At 34.9% G+C, this 19540-nt stretch overlaps 1 protein-coding gene across 2 annotated transcripts in view; it reads right to left on the bottom strand.

The window, feature by feature from the left end:
- Positions 1 to 19540, bottom strand: part of LOC145247408 (uncharacterized) — a 94466-nt gene that overhangs the window by 47801 nt on the left and 27125 nt on the right. For both annotated transcript variants that reach the window (XM_080109113.1, XM_080109114.1), the window contains exons 2-4: positions 8871 to 9608; positions 3388 to 3684; positions 3048 to 3104 (exon numbers count right to left, since the gene is read on the bottom strand). In XM_080109113.1, coding sequence (XP_079965239.1) covers positions 3048 to 3104; positions 3388 to 3684; positions 8871 to 9597 — 1081 coding nt within the window. In that variant the 5' untranslated portion in view covers positions 9598 to 9608. The remainder of the gene's footprint in view (positions 1 to 3047; positions 3105 to 3387; positions 3685 to 8870; positions 9609 to 19540) is intronic.

A 19540-nucleotide genomic window follows, 5' to 3' on the forward strand; every position in this document is an offset into this window, starting at 1 on the left:
AAAAATATGAATAAAAACCAAATTAAATACTAGCAGAATAAAAATGTCCCCTCAACCGATGTATACTCCGGGCAGGAAGAGGCAAACAATAGTATAAACTTTTCTATCTCTGAAAGTGGCACTCCACTAATGACAGAAGCCAACTAGGGTCAGCTATCAAACCTTGATGAAAGAGGTCCTGGTTTGCCTATCGCCATCATTTGTAGCAACAAAAAATTTAAAAAATAAGAGGTTTAAAAGCCCGGTCATGATCTGTTGCTCAAAAGAAGGTGTTGTTGTTTTGCTTTTCAGTTTGAAAAATAGAGCAATAGATCCAATCAAATTGTGGCCAAAAGCGAGAGAAACGGTGTAACTTACAATTTCAACTTGCAATATAGCCTGATCATCATCCTAGTGGTCACACTACACTAAAAACAACACATAATAATCTAGTTGTGTTCAGGAAACGTGCTAAACCATTGGAGCCATCTGCTATCTGTTGATCATTATCCAGTTGTGTCAGTGATAACCTTTGTCTTATGTAAAGATTCTTTTTCAATAACCAGTGTCCCCAAAATATATTTACTTTAAACCAAAAATTGGATATCTCAGAAACTGGCAGCATCCAATTTTTCTTTCCTCGGCTTACTTTCACCACTGCTATCCGAGTTCCCAGAAAGTTAACAAATAACTGTCATGGTATCACCGGTCTGTGGAGTTTAATGGATCTTTTTACTGTCATTCATTTTCTTACCTAATCTCTTTCAGTTGCAGGGAAGTGGGAGGGAGGCATTCCATGGTATCTCAAACAATATCTCGTTTATATTTTAGGTTATTTTGATAAAATTTGGATGTAAACAAAATTTAATCTTTTTTTTTATAAACGTACAATTCTTTCTCTTATGTTATTAATAGATTGTTTTTTTCCCAGGTTATTTCAAGATAGATTGCTCTTTTTAGTAATAGATGTTAAAAATATTGGTGGTTTTTAAATTATGCATATAAAAAATAATCCGTGCTTAAAGAAAAAGGTTCAATCATTAATATGGCGAGTTAATATAGGGATTTAACTGTTTTCCACAAAACCATCCAAGTTGAAAATTTGGTGACTGAAATACTAAGGAAAATGCTTGCCCTACTAGAAATGTGCCTTTCTGTCTACTTTTGCATAATCCAGATTCAAGTTGTTTTTTTTTTTTTTTTTTTTTTACAATGGAGTCACCAGTTATCAAGGTCCAAAGGCCACTCGAGGATAAAGGTTAATAAATGTAAGGTGGTAGTGTAGTAACCGTTAATAATGTAGATTAGGTAGAATTTGGATTTTTTAAGGGGACGGCTCAACAAGAACTTGTTTACGTTGGTCTTGAAAGTTACCACATTGTAATTGGCTGAGAAGCAGGCCAGTGGAATAGTGTTCCACAGGTGGGCAGTTCTAGGAAAAAAGCTTTGTTCATGGAATCTGCATTTAGATTTAGGCACAGATAGAGAATGGGGGAAACTTGACAGTGGATGTAAACAAAATTGAGTGTTTTTTTATGAAAGTTTGGCAAGAGGGGTATCACAGATTTAAATTTCTTTTTTATTATAGCTACTATTAAAAGAAAAATCTAACTTGATCTCTACTGTGCTATGAATCATATTATGAAGATTCAATGTATTAGCTGTTGAAATGAGTCAAAGTTGCCTTTTCAGGAGATAAGATTTTGCCTGATGTTTAGGCTGTTTTATTCTAATCATTATTGCTTCCATAATTCTAATCATTATTGCTTCTATAATTTCCACTTACCACAAGATGACAGCTATATTTTTAGTTATACACTGTGAAGATTGGATTTGGGAACCAATGGCATTGAAGACTGCAAATTTTCTAATTTTCAACAAATTTTAAAGTCACAATTTGATAATTAATTATACTACAAAATTAAATTTGGTATCATTGTTTATGCTTGCAAAGACATATGTTCCCATGTTAAAAGTTTTTAGATATAATGAAAAATACAATTTTACTTAAGGATATTTCATTAGTTCAAATGGATTTACTAAAACAGTTATTTTCACAAGAAAACAGAGCAGCACATGTAATCAAAACATGCCAATCTTCTTGATAGATTTGTGTTCCAACAAATCAAGTCATGCGCAACTTCCTCAACAGACTTGATGTTGCACCACACTGGGGACTATCATGAATTGATGGCTTTACAAGCACGTCTCCATCACCAGTATTCGTGGAAACAACTTGAGCCTGTTCTCAGTCTGCCAAGCCAACAGGATACTCAATGAGACTTCTTGATATTTGCATAATAGTTTAAAAAAAAAAATATTGTATTAATTTATTATCATTTATTGAATAAATTCTGTATGTTATTTTCACTGGGTTTTTTCTTTAAGATGTGTTGCTATGTTGGTAGAAATAAATGTTAACCTGATGCTACTAGATCAGGCTGTTCGAAGATACTGGCTTCCTGACCTAAAATGCACCAAATATTGATGTCATTGTTTTTGTTCCCTTCTTTTGCAAAACTCAATCATGTCCTGCAAGGTCAAAAACAACAATTTTCCTTTAGAAAACAATCAAACACCATGAACAAATATTTGAAGATATAAAAAACTTGATACATAAAAACTTTTTCTAAAATAACAGTATTCAGCATTGAATAACCAAAAAAGGGTTGATATGCTGTAAAACAAAGCAACCAAACCAAACACTATGAGTAAATATTTGGTGATATAAAGAACGTTTTCCAAAATTACTGAATTCAGTATTGAATAACCCAAAAAGGGTTGATATGCCATAAAACAAAACAACTAAATCAAACCAATAAATGTTAACAGATAATCAATCCGTTTCAGTAAGTGGATGTCAAGTTTGAGTGACAAGTCAGATCGTGAGCATCAAGTGATTTGGAGTTATAAAGCATCTTCCTTCACCGCAATTTTACAAAGAAATCCATCATATCAACTGACTGAACAAGTGAAAGAAAATTCCAAAGAAATAAAATTACTATATAATCAACAAATCAACCCTCCTCCTCTCTCAGGTAATAGAAACCATGATTTACATATCTTACCATCTAGAACTTTAGCCCTCTGCCGAACTCGGCCACTTCTGCGTACACCATCTGGACCTGAAATACAACAAAATAAATGAAACCTTCAAGATTAGAGATTTTTTAAAATAAGAAAAAAATTCATGTAATGTATTTTGATAAACATTAGAATAAGAATTCTAGCCATAAGCTTTAGCAGCATTGTATCTTGATTTTAATTTTTTGTAAGTGGGACGTAAACGTGGTACAAAACTGTTCTACTCAGATAATTTACTTTACGCGTCTTGCGATTGGTGTTCTTCTAAATTTTAATAAAATTAAAACCTGATTATTCTGTGAAAAATGGATAAAGTGTCCTTACCGACTGCTGATAATTCTAGCAGACCTTCAGCAGCATTTGTTTGGTCCGTTTCTGTCATTAATTCCCCATTGTTATTGCCGTTTTTTTGTGAATTAGCACCATCAGGAACCACTGTTGGTGTTTCGACATTCAACCATTGTTGGGTGACATCATTCTCTTGTTTGGATGGGCTCGAGTCAACATTCACAGGTTTTGTGTCAATGTCACAAACTGGAACATTTTGTTCGAGGGTATTAAGCTCCATAGTGATATCTTCAGTCTTGATTTGTTTTCGAGGACGGCCACGTTTTCGTCTGCCTGAATTGTAAGAATGCAAAAAAAAAAAGAAAAGAAAAAAAAGCAAAATCCTTAGGAATTTGTAAATTTTTTGTGTAAAACAAAAAAATTTTCAAAACAATAAATCTAAATTGTTAAGTTTTTTTATGGTACAACATTTGGATACGAACAAACACCTACAAACCTCCTCTCCCCTAGTCTTTTCTCTCCATGGTAGGGGTAGTGGTAACATGGTAGTGTTAGAGCTATGCCACCTGGAACTTCAGTTCCTGGTAGAGACATATTGCAGACAAGTTTGGCACCAAGTAGCATTACTATAACATCCTGCAACAACGTTCCCTAAAACCCAACCCTTTCTCATCATAATAGGAGTAATTGCAACATGGTAATATCAAGGTTACCCAACTAACACGATTCTAGTAAAAATCCAGATATTAGCACCAAGATCCATCGTCAACTGGTCGTCTTTGTTTCAGTATGCCAAGCAAAGAAAGAAGTGCCAGACGCGGAACCACAAATCACCAGAGAGAAAGTGACAATGATGTGCCTACAATATTTCTTTGTGTATTCTGAGTAAAAGTTTTCCCGACTTTGCATGCAACTGCTGATCCTTGCTGGTTCTTAGTATCAAGTGTAAAAATCTGCAACTAATGCTTCGTGCAGCCTCAACAACCCTTAGGCATCATCATTGTGATCTACATGTAGTAGTCTGATGCATGCAGAAACACGTAGCACTATCAAGTATTAAGTTAAATTTTAAGGTATTCCAGCATATTCCTTGAAAAATTTCATTATTGCATTACTTCCCCTGTTTTTTAGACAGTGATAGATGATTTGGTGTCCCTGACGAAACATCTTCCAGATATTTTAACTGAAGACATTTATCACATTCTTAGACAAATTATTATTATTATTAGTAGTAGTAGTAGTAGTAGTAGTAGTAGCAGCAGCAGTAGTAATATAAGTAGTTTCATTGGAGCTCAGATGAGCACTTGCGATGAAGATAACGATAAAGCAGAGACAGGCTCGCGATGTCTCTTCTGTGGGAAAGAAGTTCCAGGGAAGAGAAAAGGGCATCCCCCACTAGGCTACAAAATCTATCTTGAACTCTGTTAAGGCAGGATAACCTGCTTCTAGCAGTTCCTGCCCAGATGTGGCAACAGTACTCTATCCTTGGATACATGCGGCTCTTATACATATAGAGAATTGCATCAGCTGTGAGATATCTACTAGAACGGTAGAATGATCCCATTTTCCCAGCAGTACTGGCAACAGATTTGATGTACGTGTTCCATCTCAGATCAGGAGTAAAGGTCAAGCCCAGAAGTTTGTCAAAACATGGAGCCTCCTCAAGATGAAAGTCATTCATTTCAATTGATGCTAGACAGCAATCAGAGCGTTGACGATGGAAAGATAGAAGTTTGGTCATACATGACTATTCATGCCTTCTTCAGGTAAAACACTGATCCACTCTCAATTCCACTATGAATGTTGTCGTTGGGGCTCAAATAAGTATTACAAACCAGCCTAGTTTAGCATATGGAAACGGGTAAACATAGTGAAACTCCCTTCAATTGCAATAAGCGATAACTTATTTACTTTTTGGGTTATTCTAATAATATTTGGACGTAAACAAAATTTTAGTTTGTTTTTTATAAATGTATAATTTTTTTCTTGTGTATTTTTAATAGTTTTTTTTTTTTTTCAAAAGATTTCAAGTTAGGCTACTATTTTCAGTGAAAGGCAATTTATTCTTTATTTGAAAAAATCTGTTGGTATTTTCCAAATTAAATGCATGTGATACTGTGTATCTCTATGCAAGTCCCATATTAAAGAAAATGTCAATATGAGAAGGCCAATTGCAAAGTTGACCCTTAATGTGATCAACACAAACTAAAGACCTTGCAAAGGAAGAAATGGAGCACACAAAAACAAAAAATAGATTAATAATAGAGTTCTATTACAAAACAACCTCGACACAAAGTGACTCGTTTACAAATATAGAACATAATTCAGAAGTTATGTCTTTGATTTTACAAACAACCATTCTAAATAGCAATATCCATCTATAATATAAATCTCACCTGTCTGTTTAAATGTATGTATGTATGTTTGTATGTCTGCCTAAAACTTTCAAAAGAGGCGACAAATTTTCACGAGATCGAACAAGAAATATTGAAAAATTGGCTGAAAACATTAATTCCTTCACCCTCAACTGGGTAATTTTCTAAAGGGAGGGTCGTTTTTTCTTCTTTGCGCTGCCATTTTTGCAAATCATTGTATCAGTTGGAATGACTTTACTTAATTTCAACGTTCCTAACTTCCGGTCACATCATGGACGTCATGTCAGTTTTTTTTTGTTTTTTTTTCACTTTCTCTTCCACCTTCGCGTCACTCATTTGAGCCTGCCTGCCTGCCTACTACCACTTTTTTTTTCTTTTTGCTCAACACACACCTCCAAACACCCAGGCAACGCTGTGCCCCCAGGCTAGTTGACTATAAAAATGCTTTGAATCAGCGCACATTTCAAGGAGGTTCTGCTAAAATAGTCACATTTAAAAGAGCAAAACACTTAAAACCCTCAAAATGCAACCATCATCATGAAATTTGGTAACCAAATACAAGATAAAGCTCTTAATCATAGTGTGGGGACTAAAAAAAAAAAAAAAAAAAAAAAAAAAACTGATGAAATTTTTTTTAATTATGTTTAAAAGAACACTTCAACATGACAAGTATTGAACATTTTTTAATGAATATATTTTCATAACCCAACTGATAAGTAAATCAATTTATTTACTCTTTTTAATGTATTAAAATTATATGTTGTTTTATTATTTTGTAAGTAGCAATTTTTAATTACCCTATTTGAAAATATATTGCTTCTATTTCAATATAAGTAGTAATAGTTATAGTATGAATAAGCAACAACAGCAGCAGCTTTACTGTAAACATGACTGGAGATTTCTGTTTGCGATTCAGCACAAATTTGAAACATTGAGAATACCAATACTGATAAATGTTCATAATGATTAGTTAGACCAATTCTGTGATCAGAAAATATAATTAATAATACGTATATTTTATTTTGAAAAGAAAAAAAGGACTTTTTTTTTCACTGCATTTGAATATTATTTTTTCAAATAAATTGACTATCAAAAAGTTGATGCATTTGAATCTCTTTCACAAAACACTGTTTACTGAACTTTAGAACTTTAACTAGCATGGGTGCTGGCGTTGCCCGGGTGTTTGGACGTGTGTGTTGAGCAAAAAAAAAAAAAAAGTGGTAGTAGGAAGGCAGGCTCGAACCCTTACTGTGAGGGAGGAAAAGAACGTGACCACCACCAAACTGGAAGTGACGTATGTTTAAATCAAGGCTACACAATCGAAAAGAGGGAATGACTTTCGAAAATATCAGCGAAAAAAGCGACCCCTCCCTGTAGAAAAGTGCCAAGTTGAGGGTGAAGAAATTAATGTTTTTAGCCAATTTTTTGGTATTTGTCGTCTGAAAGGTTGAGTTTCAAAACGATACTGATCTAGTGAAAATCCGTCGCCTCTGTCGAAAGTTTTAGGTAGACATGCAAACATACATACATACATTTATATATTGGTAGTTCATATTTTCGACCCAAACCGATTAAAAAGCTTGCCCTATCTCTGAATACACTTTATGTAAATTTCAAATGTTTAGACCAGAAATTGTCTGAGTAATTTGGTAGAGATCACAGAGGTCAAATTTTTTTTAACTTTGTCCTCTATTATGACCCCTTAACATTTATTGTTTGGGGCTCAAATCAAGTTATTAATTTAGATCCATATCCAAGGAACCTAAAATTTCAATTGTTTATACCCAAAATTGGCGGAGAAGTTTGGTAGAGTTCTCAAATGTCAAATCATTTAACTTTGATCCCTTAACAGCTAAATTTCTGACCGAAAACTGATTACAAAGATTTTCCCAAATCTCAATACCCTGTATATCAAATTTCGAGTCTGTAGACTGAAAATTGAGAGAGTTATTGCATAGGGAAATGTATACAGACACACACACACACATACACTTTCACTTTTATAGATATATAGATTGTAGTAAGAAATTACTTTCTAGTTGCCACTTAAAAAAAAAATATATATACTTTTTTAAGGCAATTTCCAGGTCATTCTAGCCTTTTTGGGTTGTTAGTGCCCTCCTCCAAATACTTTTGATATTTCTCATGCTGAAATAAAAATTATAATTACCTATGTACCACTAAACCTGCATCAGAATGACAAACACCCCACCCCTGAAAAACAAAACTCCAATTACTTTATCATTAACAATAAGTGGTAAGCCCTCTCTTAAAACCATACATAATCTCCTTAACAAAAAAAAAAGAAAAAGAAAATAATTATGCAAGTTAAGCAACACTGCTACCAGGATGGCGCAAGAAGAGCTGCGGTCAACTGAAAACGTAGCTCACAACCGGCAAAACTGACTTGGAAGCTATGACCGGTCCTTGCATCTTCAGTTTGCGATGATAGAATCGCGAATGGCTGAGATATGCTAAGGAGTTGGTAGTGGACAGACTTGGATGGGCTGTCTTGATTCGTGATGCACTTGGAGTCAGCTCAACCCGTCCCAGGTGAATGCTGTCACAAGTACAAATATACAGTTCCCGTTTTCTTCCTTTCATTCTCATGTTTTGACTAATCCAACCTTTTAACTCTGACAGACAGCTTGTCCCTGAACGATTCTACATACAAAAATAACCACTATTTAAAACTAGTTCACATACCTGAAATTCAGTATATAATAAGAGACCAATAAATATTGAGAACAAACAGCATTTTCTGAATAGCTCACACTGCATTTGGTTTTAATATTTAATTCTTTTTTTTTTTTTCTTTTATTCACACTAAACAAGACATATTGCCACTGAATTGTAAGGACTACTGTGATAGGAATTAGATTTATAATGGGGTAATCTATGTGAAGAGTTGGCAGTAAAATGTTCACATTACATTTAAATTTCTGCATGTCCGTACTGTCACAGGGAAAGAAGGGAGTAGAAATGGCTAGAGGCTTGAAGAAGGAAGTAGTAAAAAATCTTCCAGAATCTAGGGACCGCTACAGCAAAGGAGTGAAATTTTGCTGCTAATCAGATTGGTTGGGGTATTTATGTTTAGGATGTAGATATGCCTTCTATTGCTATTATAAATAAATTTAAACTCACCTTCTGGGGGCAGCAAAGGGTATGCACACATCAGTCCAGAGTCTGGGTTCAACATCATCACACATTTCTTTCCATTAATAGTAACCTCTGTACTTTCTGTGACAGGAATGGGACTAGTCAAATCGGGCTTCCGGGAAGGTGGAGGTGCCAGCGCTGCTTCCTCTATTCCTCCTTCTCCGTCATCTCGAGCGATGGCAGCATCATGAGCAGCCGTCTCAATGAGGTTCTCTTCCATTGGAGGCTGCGATTCATTGGTGCAACCATTAACCATTTGTGCGTCTGTACAATCTGGTTGTCCCAGGTCTGACGGTAACTCCATGGGAGTTTCTGCTGTTTCGTCCATGTTGTCTGTCACATGCATTTCTTCGGACTGATCCACTCGTATTAAATCCATTGTAGATCCTTCGGAGACGACTGTATTGACCACTTCCGAGAGGTTGGTATGTTCAGCAGTTTGCACAGTGAAGTCGTTTAAGCCGTCTTCGGATTGCATAATAACAGGCATACCATCTGCGCCCGTCACGATCAGACGGTTGTCTGGAACAGAGTCTTGTGTGAGAATATGGTAAGTGCCAGGTGGAATTTGTAAGGTGCCATCCATTACTTGTTCTTGAAGGATTATCTGTGCTGCGTCTTCAAGACTTATGGTCACTGTTTCTGCGGAACCCATCACCTGACTGATCGAACCATCTTCGTTTATAATCTGACTGACTTGCTGACACTCCATTTTGTATCAAACTAAAAAAGACAAAAAGAAATTGAAAAATTAATATTTGATATAATTAAAATCTATATATTAGGTTGGTGCAGAAATAATGTTGTTTTTTATCAGATATTTATACATCAAAAAATGACAATTTTTGCACCAACCCAATACTATTTAAAACAGTGTTCTTTTCAATATCCATTTTCAAGGACTTTTCAAAGTTTTTCAAGGCCTTCTCTAGACAGGGAGTGGGGGGATTCACCATTAATGAGTCCCATCCACACAAGGAAAGTATTTTTATAGCGGGGAAGGGCGTAAAGTTTATTTATGGCAGTCACCACTACTCCCCCCACCCCCAAAAAGATAAATTATAAATGAGAATAAAAATAGAGTGAGATCTGAATGCCCACTCCCAACAAAAAAATTTGTGATAATCGAAAACTAGGTTGGCCCAGCCAAAAGAAAAAAAGAAGAAGAAAAAAAAAAAAAAAGTGGAGTTACGTTCCTTTATCACAAAACTACCTGAGGTAGTTTTGTGATAAAGGAACGTAATTCCTGTATCCACAATACTATATGATTTCAGAACAATTTATTTTGATTTTATTTTTAATTTTTTTAAATTATTTTAATGGTAATTTTATTAATGCTTAAAAAATAATTTAATAGAATTTATTTTGATTTTATTTAGACACAAATTTTTCCAGGTATTTTTCAAGGTAATATTAGAAATAAGGCCTTTTCAAGGCAAAAGTCAAAATCCAAGGACTTTTCAAGTCTGTGCAAACCCTGTAAAAATTGTTTTTAGAATTTATCATGTTCATACACAAATGGAAAAGTCATTGGTTGAAAAAAAATGAATATGTAGAGTAGACATTACTAAAGCAGTAGTTTTTGATATAATGTTAATATCAAAGTCTGGATTTCATGTAAGCCTAAAGGATTCTGCTTTTTACTGGAAATGTGGTTTTTATAAATTTAAAGAAACTAAGATAACATAAAAAAATATTGCATAAATATTTTTCTTTTAAAACTAAGTGACATTATTTTAATATTCTGTAAAAAGAGGCACATAAGGGTATAAAAATTAGTTTTTAAGCAAATTATTTTTGCTTAAAAGCATAATCTCTAAGATTTCTTGCCCCCAAACAGAAAAAAAAAAAAAAACAGGAATATATTCATCATGGTTACTTACTCTTTCATGCAAATACTAAGTAGATTATTTTTATCAATAAAATTTCAAATCTTTTTCTTCATACTGACTTTAAAGTAACAGAACCTAAATAAAAAAAATAGAAATTGGTAGGTACGGGCAAAATGAATGCCCCCTCCCTTTACTTAAAAATTCACCAAAAATCAGGAAATTAACTAATTTTAATGAAATTTTCAGTATTTTTTCATCTTGTGTTCGTTCAGCTTTTTTGTATAAAACCGAAACTAATTCAACGGTAAGGCACTGTTCCCGGCAATCGCACCGGGGAACGTCCAAAAGCAATCAGCTTTGATCAATGTCAGGCCAAACTCCTTATATCAGACGCTATTCAATCTGGACAATGGGGAGCTGGTTTCCCCCTCCTCAACATATTGGGGAAACAACCAGCCAAAGTTGGGTAAACAAACCTAAAAGCTGTCCCGCAGCAAAAGTTAACTCCGCTACTTCTATTTGGCCTCATTGATGAGGTCAAATAGAAGCAGAAGAGTTAACTTTTATTGTGGGCACGTGTTAATTCTGTTTTTAATACTTTTAAATAAATTCAAACGTGTTTCAGCTACTCTGTATTGCTGGCCGAGCGGGTAACGTGTCAGGTTTTTTTGCACACTTTATCTAAAGGTTGTGAGTTCGAATCGTGGTGTGAGATGTTTTTTATTTTTTATTTTTAAAGGTTTAATATTGAAACAGGGTTATTTAAGCTATTTTTCACGTTCTATGTTTTTTTTTGTTTTTATTTTTCAGATTTTTTAAAGAAGTTTTAACGTTCGTTTTTCTGGGGGGTTTTTCCATCACATTCGCGTTTTCTTTTTTGTTTTTCTGATTTTAAGAAATTTTAACATCATTCGTTTGCCTTATGTTAGTTTTTTTGTTTTGTTTTCCGATTTTTTTAAGTTTTAGCATTTTTTTATAATATTTAAACAGGGTGATTACTTAGCTTATTCTTTTGTTTTGATTTACCCACCCAAGCACATATACCTCTAAACACCCGGATAACGCGGGGTACCCCCTGCTAGTGTTAAATAAAGACATAAATTATTTCTAATTTGTCCTTCCATACATATTTGAATTTTGCCACTAGAGTTTTTTTTGATACGATGAACAAGTCTCGTTTCTATCAGTGATACATTTTTGTATAATTATTACTTTTTTTTGCAAAAGTTAAGTACATTTATTGTATTAATTCATTATCTTAAGACTTTAACTAAATACTTAACTTGGAAATAATTCCAGAAAACTTATATTTTTCTTGCCAGAAAAATGTAAACGCGATTTTTGTCATAATGAATTTTTACGTGAAATCTAGGGTTTTCCAGATTTAAGATAAAATTATTCCATGTATTTTTTTTTTATTTCACACATGTTTTTTCTTTGAGAAATTAACTTTAAACTATAATCTTTCAAATACAATAAAAAAGTACTCGAAAATTTAAAAAATTATTATGATTAACCAACGTTAAAAACTATACCCCCCCCCCCGGTACTGAAGCAACCATTAATTGCCCATACCTAGAAATTGGCATACACAACTACTGTATAAGTATCGCTCAAGGAGCGGTTATAAACTAGTTTATTATTTTAAAGATTTTTAAGAGACTTATAGTTTGCTTGAAGCATTATGCATATTGTATAGATAGGTTTTATGTTTTAGAAGTCTGTAACACTGTAAAGACAGGAATAGCTCATGAATTGAAAGAACGGGTGAGAAATGAAGTGACAAAAAGTCATAAAAGAGCAATATGTAATCATTTCCTTTTTATTTCTTAGTGTTTAATCTTTGATCAATAGTGTGCAATAGTTTTACTAATATTTTGAGAGTATAACCTCCTTTTCAAAGTTCTCTATTTCAGAGCAGTGTGGATATTGTACACTGATTTTTAGTTGTTTTCTCAAATCACTATGTGAAGCAATTATGTAGCATTAAAAGTGAGAAAAAAAAAAGGAGGTGGTGGTGGAACCTTTAATCCTAACTTTGATGGATTTTGAGTAAAATTCAATGAAGAAAATTTGAGATATTTGCAACAATTGGGGATATTTTAGCCTCGTAGATGAAAAAGCAGTAATCATCCCAAAAATCTGTCGGTCATTTTTTGCACAGTCATTATCACAAAATTTCATGTAAAGCTAACAGACCAATTTGGAGAAAACCAGAAGACTGAAAAATTAACGGCTAATAACAAAAACATCCCCCACATCCTTCTCAATTATCCATACTTTTGCAAACAACTCCATTCAACTGAAGTACTATCTCCACAATATGTTGGTCGCTGTAACTTCTGACCTTCTTCACATGTATGTTGTTGGAATTCTATAATCTTTCTGTCAAACTCGGGAATCTGCACAAAATTCTGAATAGAATTCTTTATTTAATCCAAGTGGGCAGCATACTTTTTTCCGTCAGTCAAGACTAAGTAGAAGTCCTAAGTAATTCACATTGAACATTCAAACTCCTAAAAATATAATTGGTATTTACTTAGGACTTCTATCCAGTCATGGATGACGGAACAAGAGCATGCTATCCCTGTGGATTAAATAAAGGGTTCTATTCAAAATTCCTTGCAGATACCCAAGTTTGACACCTGAAGAAGGTCAGAGGGTAAATTGACCAAAAAATGAAAATAGCACTCAAAATGATAACAGTAGTCCAAAAAATCCAAAGACTCTAAATAATCAATCCTCATCTCAAAAACTCAGAAATATAATTCAAATATTTTATTTACCATTCACTCTACCTACTTAGCACTGGATGGGGAGTTTTTACTTGCATATTTTATTTGATGCTTTTGTTTTTTGTTTTTTTTTAACTATGCCATTTGTTTATGTTCCATTTTTTTTAATATGTTGGATTTGGTCACATGGAAAGAATGAACAAGAATTCTTTTAGTAGGTGTAGGACAGTTGAGGTAGCAGGAACAGTTGGCAGAAGAAGGTCAAAGAAAACATGGAAGGAAATGATAAGAATGGATTTGAGAGAAAAAGGGATAAGTCAATTTTCTAAAAGTTTAAACAACACATGCCAGTAGGTAAAATGAACGTTAAACTGATGAGAACAATGAAATTTAATTAATACAGTATTGTTTAGCCATTAAATTATTAATTGAATGAAATTGTTATAAAATTATAACTAATTTTGTTAAAGTAATGTTGTTTCTTTTCTATTTATAAAACGATTGAGTGTAAATAATTTCGAAAACTTTTTTTAATTAAGAATTTTAAAGCCACTTTAAATAATTTCCTGACAGTTTAAATGCTTTTAAATTCTTTTCATTTTTCAAAGGGTCATTATGTCATAATTCGGTCTTTTTTTTTTTTTCAAACTATTAACAAAAGATTAAAATGACTGACATCTGTACACAGAAACTGAAATGCATTGTGGTAAATTTAATTTGTAGTAAATTATTATTTTTTTAATAGGATTTAAAAAATTATGTTTGGTACTTTATGCTATTCTATTTTTGATTTAAATAAATGATAGCAAAAAAAAAATGTGTAAGGCAATGAAAAGAATTATACACACACAAGCACACAAGAAGTGGTTGCAAAATTTTGTTAATACAGAAACGAATAAAACGAATATACCAAAATATATTTAAAATGTGTAATACTGTAGATAAATGTGACACAAGGTTTATTTAGAAGAAATAGTTATTGAAGGCTGACCTCCAACTAACTGACCTAGTTTCATTCGGTTGCCCTATTTGTTCAATCACTGCATCTTAATCCAAATCAGAGCATAATCTTAGGGAGAAAGGGAAAGTCATATTTATTCACAGTTTTTAATGGGGGGGGGGGGGGCAAAATTTATGATATCCTCAATGTCTCTATGAAAATAATAAAATATTGAAATGGAACGAAAAATTATTCTGACTGCTAATTCTCATCTTCACAATTAAATTTTCGACGATGTAACCACCGACCTTCTTCAAATGTAGCCTTTCAAGCTAGTGGATCGTTATCTTGAATTTAGAAATCTAAACACATTTTCAAGATTGGAAGTTAAATAAGTCAAAAACGTGAACATAGCAACCTAGATGAGAATATCTTCACATTTGGTTTAATGTCTGTTTTACATGCTGGCATGTATTGGATAGCTTTAAGAAATTAACTTACAAAGTTATCTATCTCTGGCCAGGTCTTTATTTAACCCTCACATCCATTATCACTTTCTCACATGTTTTCCCTGGCCTTCCCCTATGAACTGATCCCACCACAATTCTTCTACATCTAACCCTAAAACTCTTGCCCATTCTTTCAATATGGCCAGACCATTGAAGTTTTCTGTTCTGCACACATCTCTCTAAACTGTCCAGATTTAATCTAAGTTATCAGGTTATCAGATCCAAACCTGTCTTTAAAACTTATATTACACATCCATGATATCATTCTCATATAATTTCTCTCCATTCAACACAGTTCCTCAATTCTCACTAGCCAAGTTTCAATCCCATACTTCATCACAGTTCATACACTTTCCTAATAAACTCTTCCCTTGATCATATTAGTCTGAATAGTGCAAGTTATTGTATGAAACATTCTGAAACATAATAAAACAAGAACATGTCAGTCACGAGACTGTATACTTCCACCAGACAAGAATGGAGCAAAATTTAACTTAAGCTTTACTTTTTAATATGGTATGCAGCACTAGCAAAGCTATGCCATGGAAACACTTACTTAAAAACTATTTATCTAACCAGGCTCAAATTTTGCAAGGCAATTACTTTTATCAAAAGCATCACATCAATACATCGAATTTGAGAAAAAATGAGGGAAAAAAATGTAAAAATTTCAACCATAACCAAACTTTAAAAATCAAAGGTCAAAATTATATTAAATGCAAGATTTCATTGGCTCCAACATGGGCCAAGTAGCGAATCTCTACGATCAGCAAAACCAAAACTAAAGTGCAAATTTTTTAGTGAGCTTAACCTGGAACTGATTTAATTTTGGAATATCTAAGGGTGCCCTCAATTAGTTTCCAGACTTTTTCGTATAGGCACTTTTATTGATAACACACACATAAAACTCTAGCCCCCATTCAAAGTAATCTCCGGCTGCAATGCACTTGTTGTACTGTTCCAACAATTTCTGGAAGGCCCCATGGAAGTCCTCTTGTGTGAGCATGTCAATGACCCTCGTCACAGCCTTTTTCATCTCCTCAATCGTCTCATAATGACAACCTCTAAGGTTTTCCTTGAACTTAGGGAATAACCAAAAGTAACAGGGAGCAACATATGGACTATAGGGAGGGTTAGGAACTGTCTTGATACCCATCTTGATCAAATAGTTTGTGACGAGGATGGAGTTGTGGACTGGTGCATTGTCCTGGTGAAAATACCACTGACCCAATTTGAAAAGTGCCTCTTTTGATGGAATCTCTTCCTGAACTCCCTTAAAACCTCAACATAGTATTCCTTGTTGACTGTCAGTCCAGTGGATTTCCAGTGCATTTCAGATTATGCCCATGTTGTAAAAAAAAAAGTTTCTGGGTGGATTTGCTCTGTCTGACCTTCTTGGGTCTGGGAGAGCCAGCATGCTTCCACCAGGAACTCTGCCTCTTGGTCTCTGGGTTATAGCAATAGATCCAGCTTTCATCACACATCACCAGAGCATCCAGAACTGTAGAATCTGGTTCTAATCACAGTAATCCTTATGCTTCAATGGCAATATGTCTTGTTTAAGGTGAATAAAAGAAAAAAACGAATTTTCAGATTTAGTGCAACGTGAAGAACATAATTCTGTTTGTTCTCAACCTTTATTACTTGCACTTAAAGCAGCTATCATCCCGATTGTATTGAGTTGGCTTCCTCCTGTACATAAACTGGTTTTCAAACCATCACAGTGCAGTTTCAACAACCTTGGGCCAGGTCGCAAGAAATGGTTAACTAATCCCAATTCCAGTGCCAGAATTCTACTACTAGTACCGCCAGTTTGTTGCTGTTGCTACCTACCGACACATTTGTGCCAGCCAGGCAGAGAGAGAGGAGAGAAGACCTTGCGAATGAGCTTTTCCTCTGGTCGATGAAGTGCATGTCCAGAGACGTTGTTGAAGAAGGATGGAAGGTAGGGGACATAGTCTTTGCTGGCAAATAGAAACCGGATCACGATCCTCCCAGTGGTAGTATAGAATGCTGTAAAGATTCTCAAAGACTTCCAGTTTTTGCAAATTTGCCATTTTGATAGGCCACGTCTCATCACAGCCATAGAGAAGGATGCTCCTCACTATCATCTGATAGATGCGTCCCTTCGTGTCCAAGCGTATTTCCTATCAGGACCACAGAGACCGACTGAGACAGAAGAATGCAGACCATGTTGATCCTATTCTCTGTCCCATTTTTAGCCACTGCCTGCCCAGTTGCCATGATCGTAGAGCCAAGATAGATAAAGGAATCCACATTATCTAGGTGAATTCCATTTAGGGGAGTGGCTGCCAAGTACCCTCATCAATCAGTGAGGATATGACCTTTGTTTTGGAGGCACTGATGCACATCCCTAATCTGCAAGCGACAGTCTGCACTTGGTTGAGCACAACTTGCACCTCTTTGACAGTTAATTTAAGCAGGACAACATCATATGCATAAGCAAGGTCAGGCACAGTGATGTTTCACCCAACTGCAACCCTAATCTCATAACCTTGAAGGGCTTTATTGAGGTTATAATCGATTGTATAGCTGAAAAGAGTGAGGGAGATGATACAACCTTGTCGAATGTCTGACCTCATCTTCACTGTAGGCCCGTACATGGGTCCACATAGACCAGTAGCTTTCAACAATTCTCAAAAGTTTTGCCGGCATACTGTCTGCCTGCATGATTCGCCAAAGCAAGCCTCCATCAACGGAATCAAATGCAGTTGAAAAGTCAATGAAGCAGAGGACTGTGGGTTGCTGAAATGCTCAACAATTTTCGAGGGTGCACTGAAGTTTAAAGATTCGATCAGTACAACTCCTGCCTGGTCGAAAGTCGTCTTGAGAAGGGCATGTACAGGAGTCATGGACACTTTGAAATCGATGCTGCAAGAGCAAAAGCATTTGCCACAACATCAATGAGGCTGATTCCCTGGTAATTTGATCAGATTTTTCCGTTGCCCTTTTTGAAGAATGGGAGAAGTAGTACCTCCCTCCAATCAGAGGGGAACATTTCAGTACACCAAATTACTACAAAGACTCGTAGAACCCACGGGGCAAGCACCCCAGACACAGTATTGTAGATTTCTACCAGTATCCTATTCTCACAAGGAGATTTGTTATTTTACAAGCAGTGCAAGACATCTCTCACTTCATTCAGCATGAGAGACCCAGTGTTGCAGTCATATTCCTCAAATTGAGCCATATTTACTTTCGGCACAGGAACAGGGTGGTTAAATAGCTTGTCAAACTGCTCTTTCCAATACTTCAATCGTTCACCCAGGTTTGTACTGATAGTACTGTCATGTGAACAAAGTGTTTCACTTACACACGACGCTCCTTGGTTCATCTGCTTTACCATAGGCTGCTACATGCTCAGTTTTTCATACAAACTCTCACCAGTATGCGTTTCTATCAGCACGGATTGATTAAGTAACACAGCATCACAGATCACAAAAATATGGTGAATCCGTCACCCATGCTTCAAGCACTTGCTCTGCAAGGTGGAGAATCTCTGTTATCCAGCCATAATTGTAATATCTGGGATCACCAATTAAATTGAAATGTGACACATTTTTAAAAAAAAAACAACAATAAACAAACAAAAAATAAATACAAACGTTTTTGGCGCCTTAAAAGCCAGCCTGCTACTAGGTTCCATTCAGTGTTCTACGAATACAGAGGAGAGCTGTTTTCATGAACACATCCATTCATGGTTGATCTCACTAAGAATCCTTGCAGTGTCTGTCCGGAGTCAGACGGCTTCCAGGTCATCTTGTCTCTGTGTCTGTGAATATTTTGCGGCAAGGAGAATGCTCCAAAGAGTAGGACTTAGGACCCTTCCCTCAAATCTATTCCATTGAAACTTCCTCCATGAATACAACTACAATTTACACTACGAATGATGCTATGGCAACTGTTGCTTGTATAACCAACGTGCGAGTCTTCAGGTAGGGGAATATGCAGGTCATCACCACTCCAAGTACAAGAGAAGTTGTTAGAATTGCTGGTTGAAATATATGCACACTGCACAGTGACGGAACTCAATCCCTTAAAGCGCCTAATAATTACAGAGTTGGTGTGGCCTGTCATTTGGAAGTCTGTCTTCCGGCGTTACATAGAATACTGCCGGTGGATGGCAAATAACCTGAACAATTATTATGATGATTGTTGTTGATGTTAGGAAAATCAAATGTTTAGAAAATATGTGTAGAGGCAAAAGGTATTTTTACAGATAAAATATTTATGTTGGAAATATGTACCGGGAATGTTAACATAGGAATGTTTAAACAAAAATATTAGAACATAAACAATGGAGATGATTTTAGTGATCGAATTAGGTGATCTTAATGCTACGTGTACGAATGACATAATGAGATAATTTGAAGAGACACTTAAAGTTTTAGTTTACAGTTGGGACTCAGACTGGAAAAGTTGGACAACTTAACACAAAAGGTATCATCTTCGAATTTTGGAAGCTGTGAGAAACACGACTTGCAAAATGTATGTTAACATTTTGCAGCTATGATGGGAAATAATGACTTGTGAATAAAAATATATAAAAATATGATTTCAATTTGGTGTTTTCTTCCAGAGAAATCTTCAATTACAAAACAACCAAGAAGAAGAAGGT

The sequence above is a fragment of the Euprymna scolopes genome, chromosome 25, assembly GCF_053919585.1.
Source record: "Euprymna scolopes isolate OS-2025 chromosome 25, ASM5391958v1, whole genome shotgun sequence".
NCBI lineage: Eukaryota > Metazoa > Mollusca > Cephalopoda > Sepiida > Sepiolidae > Euprymna > Euprymna scolopes.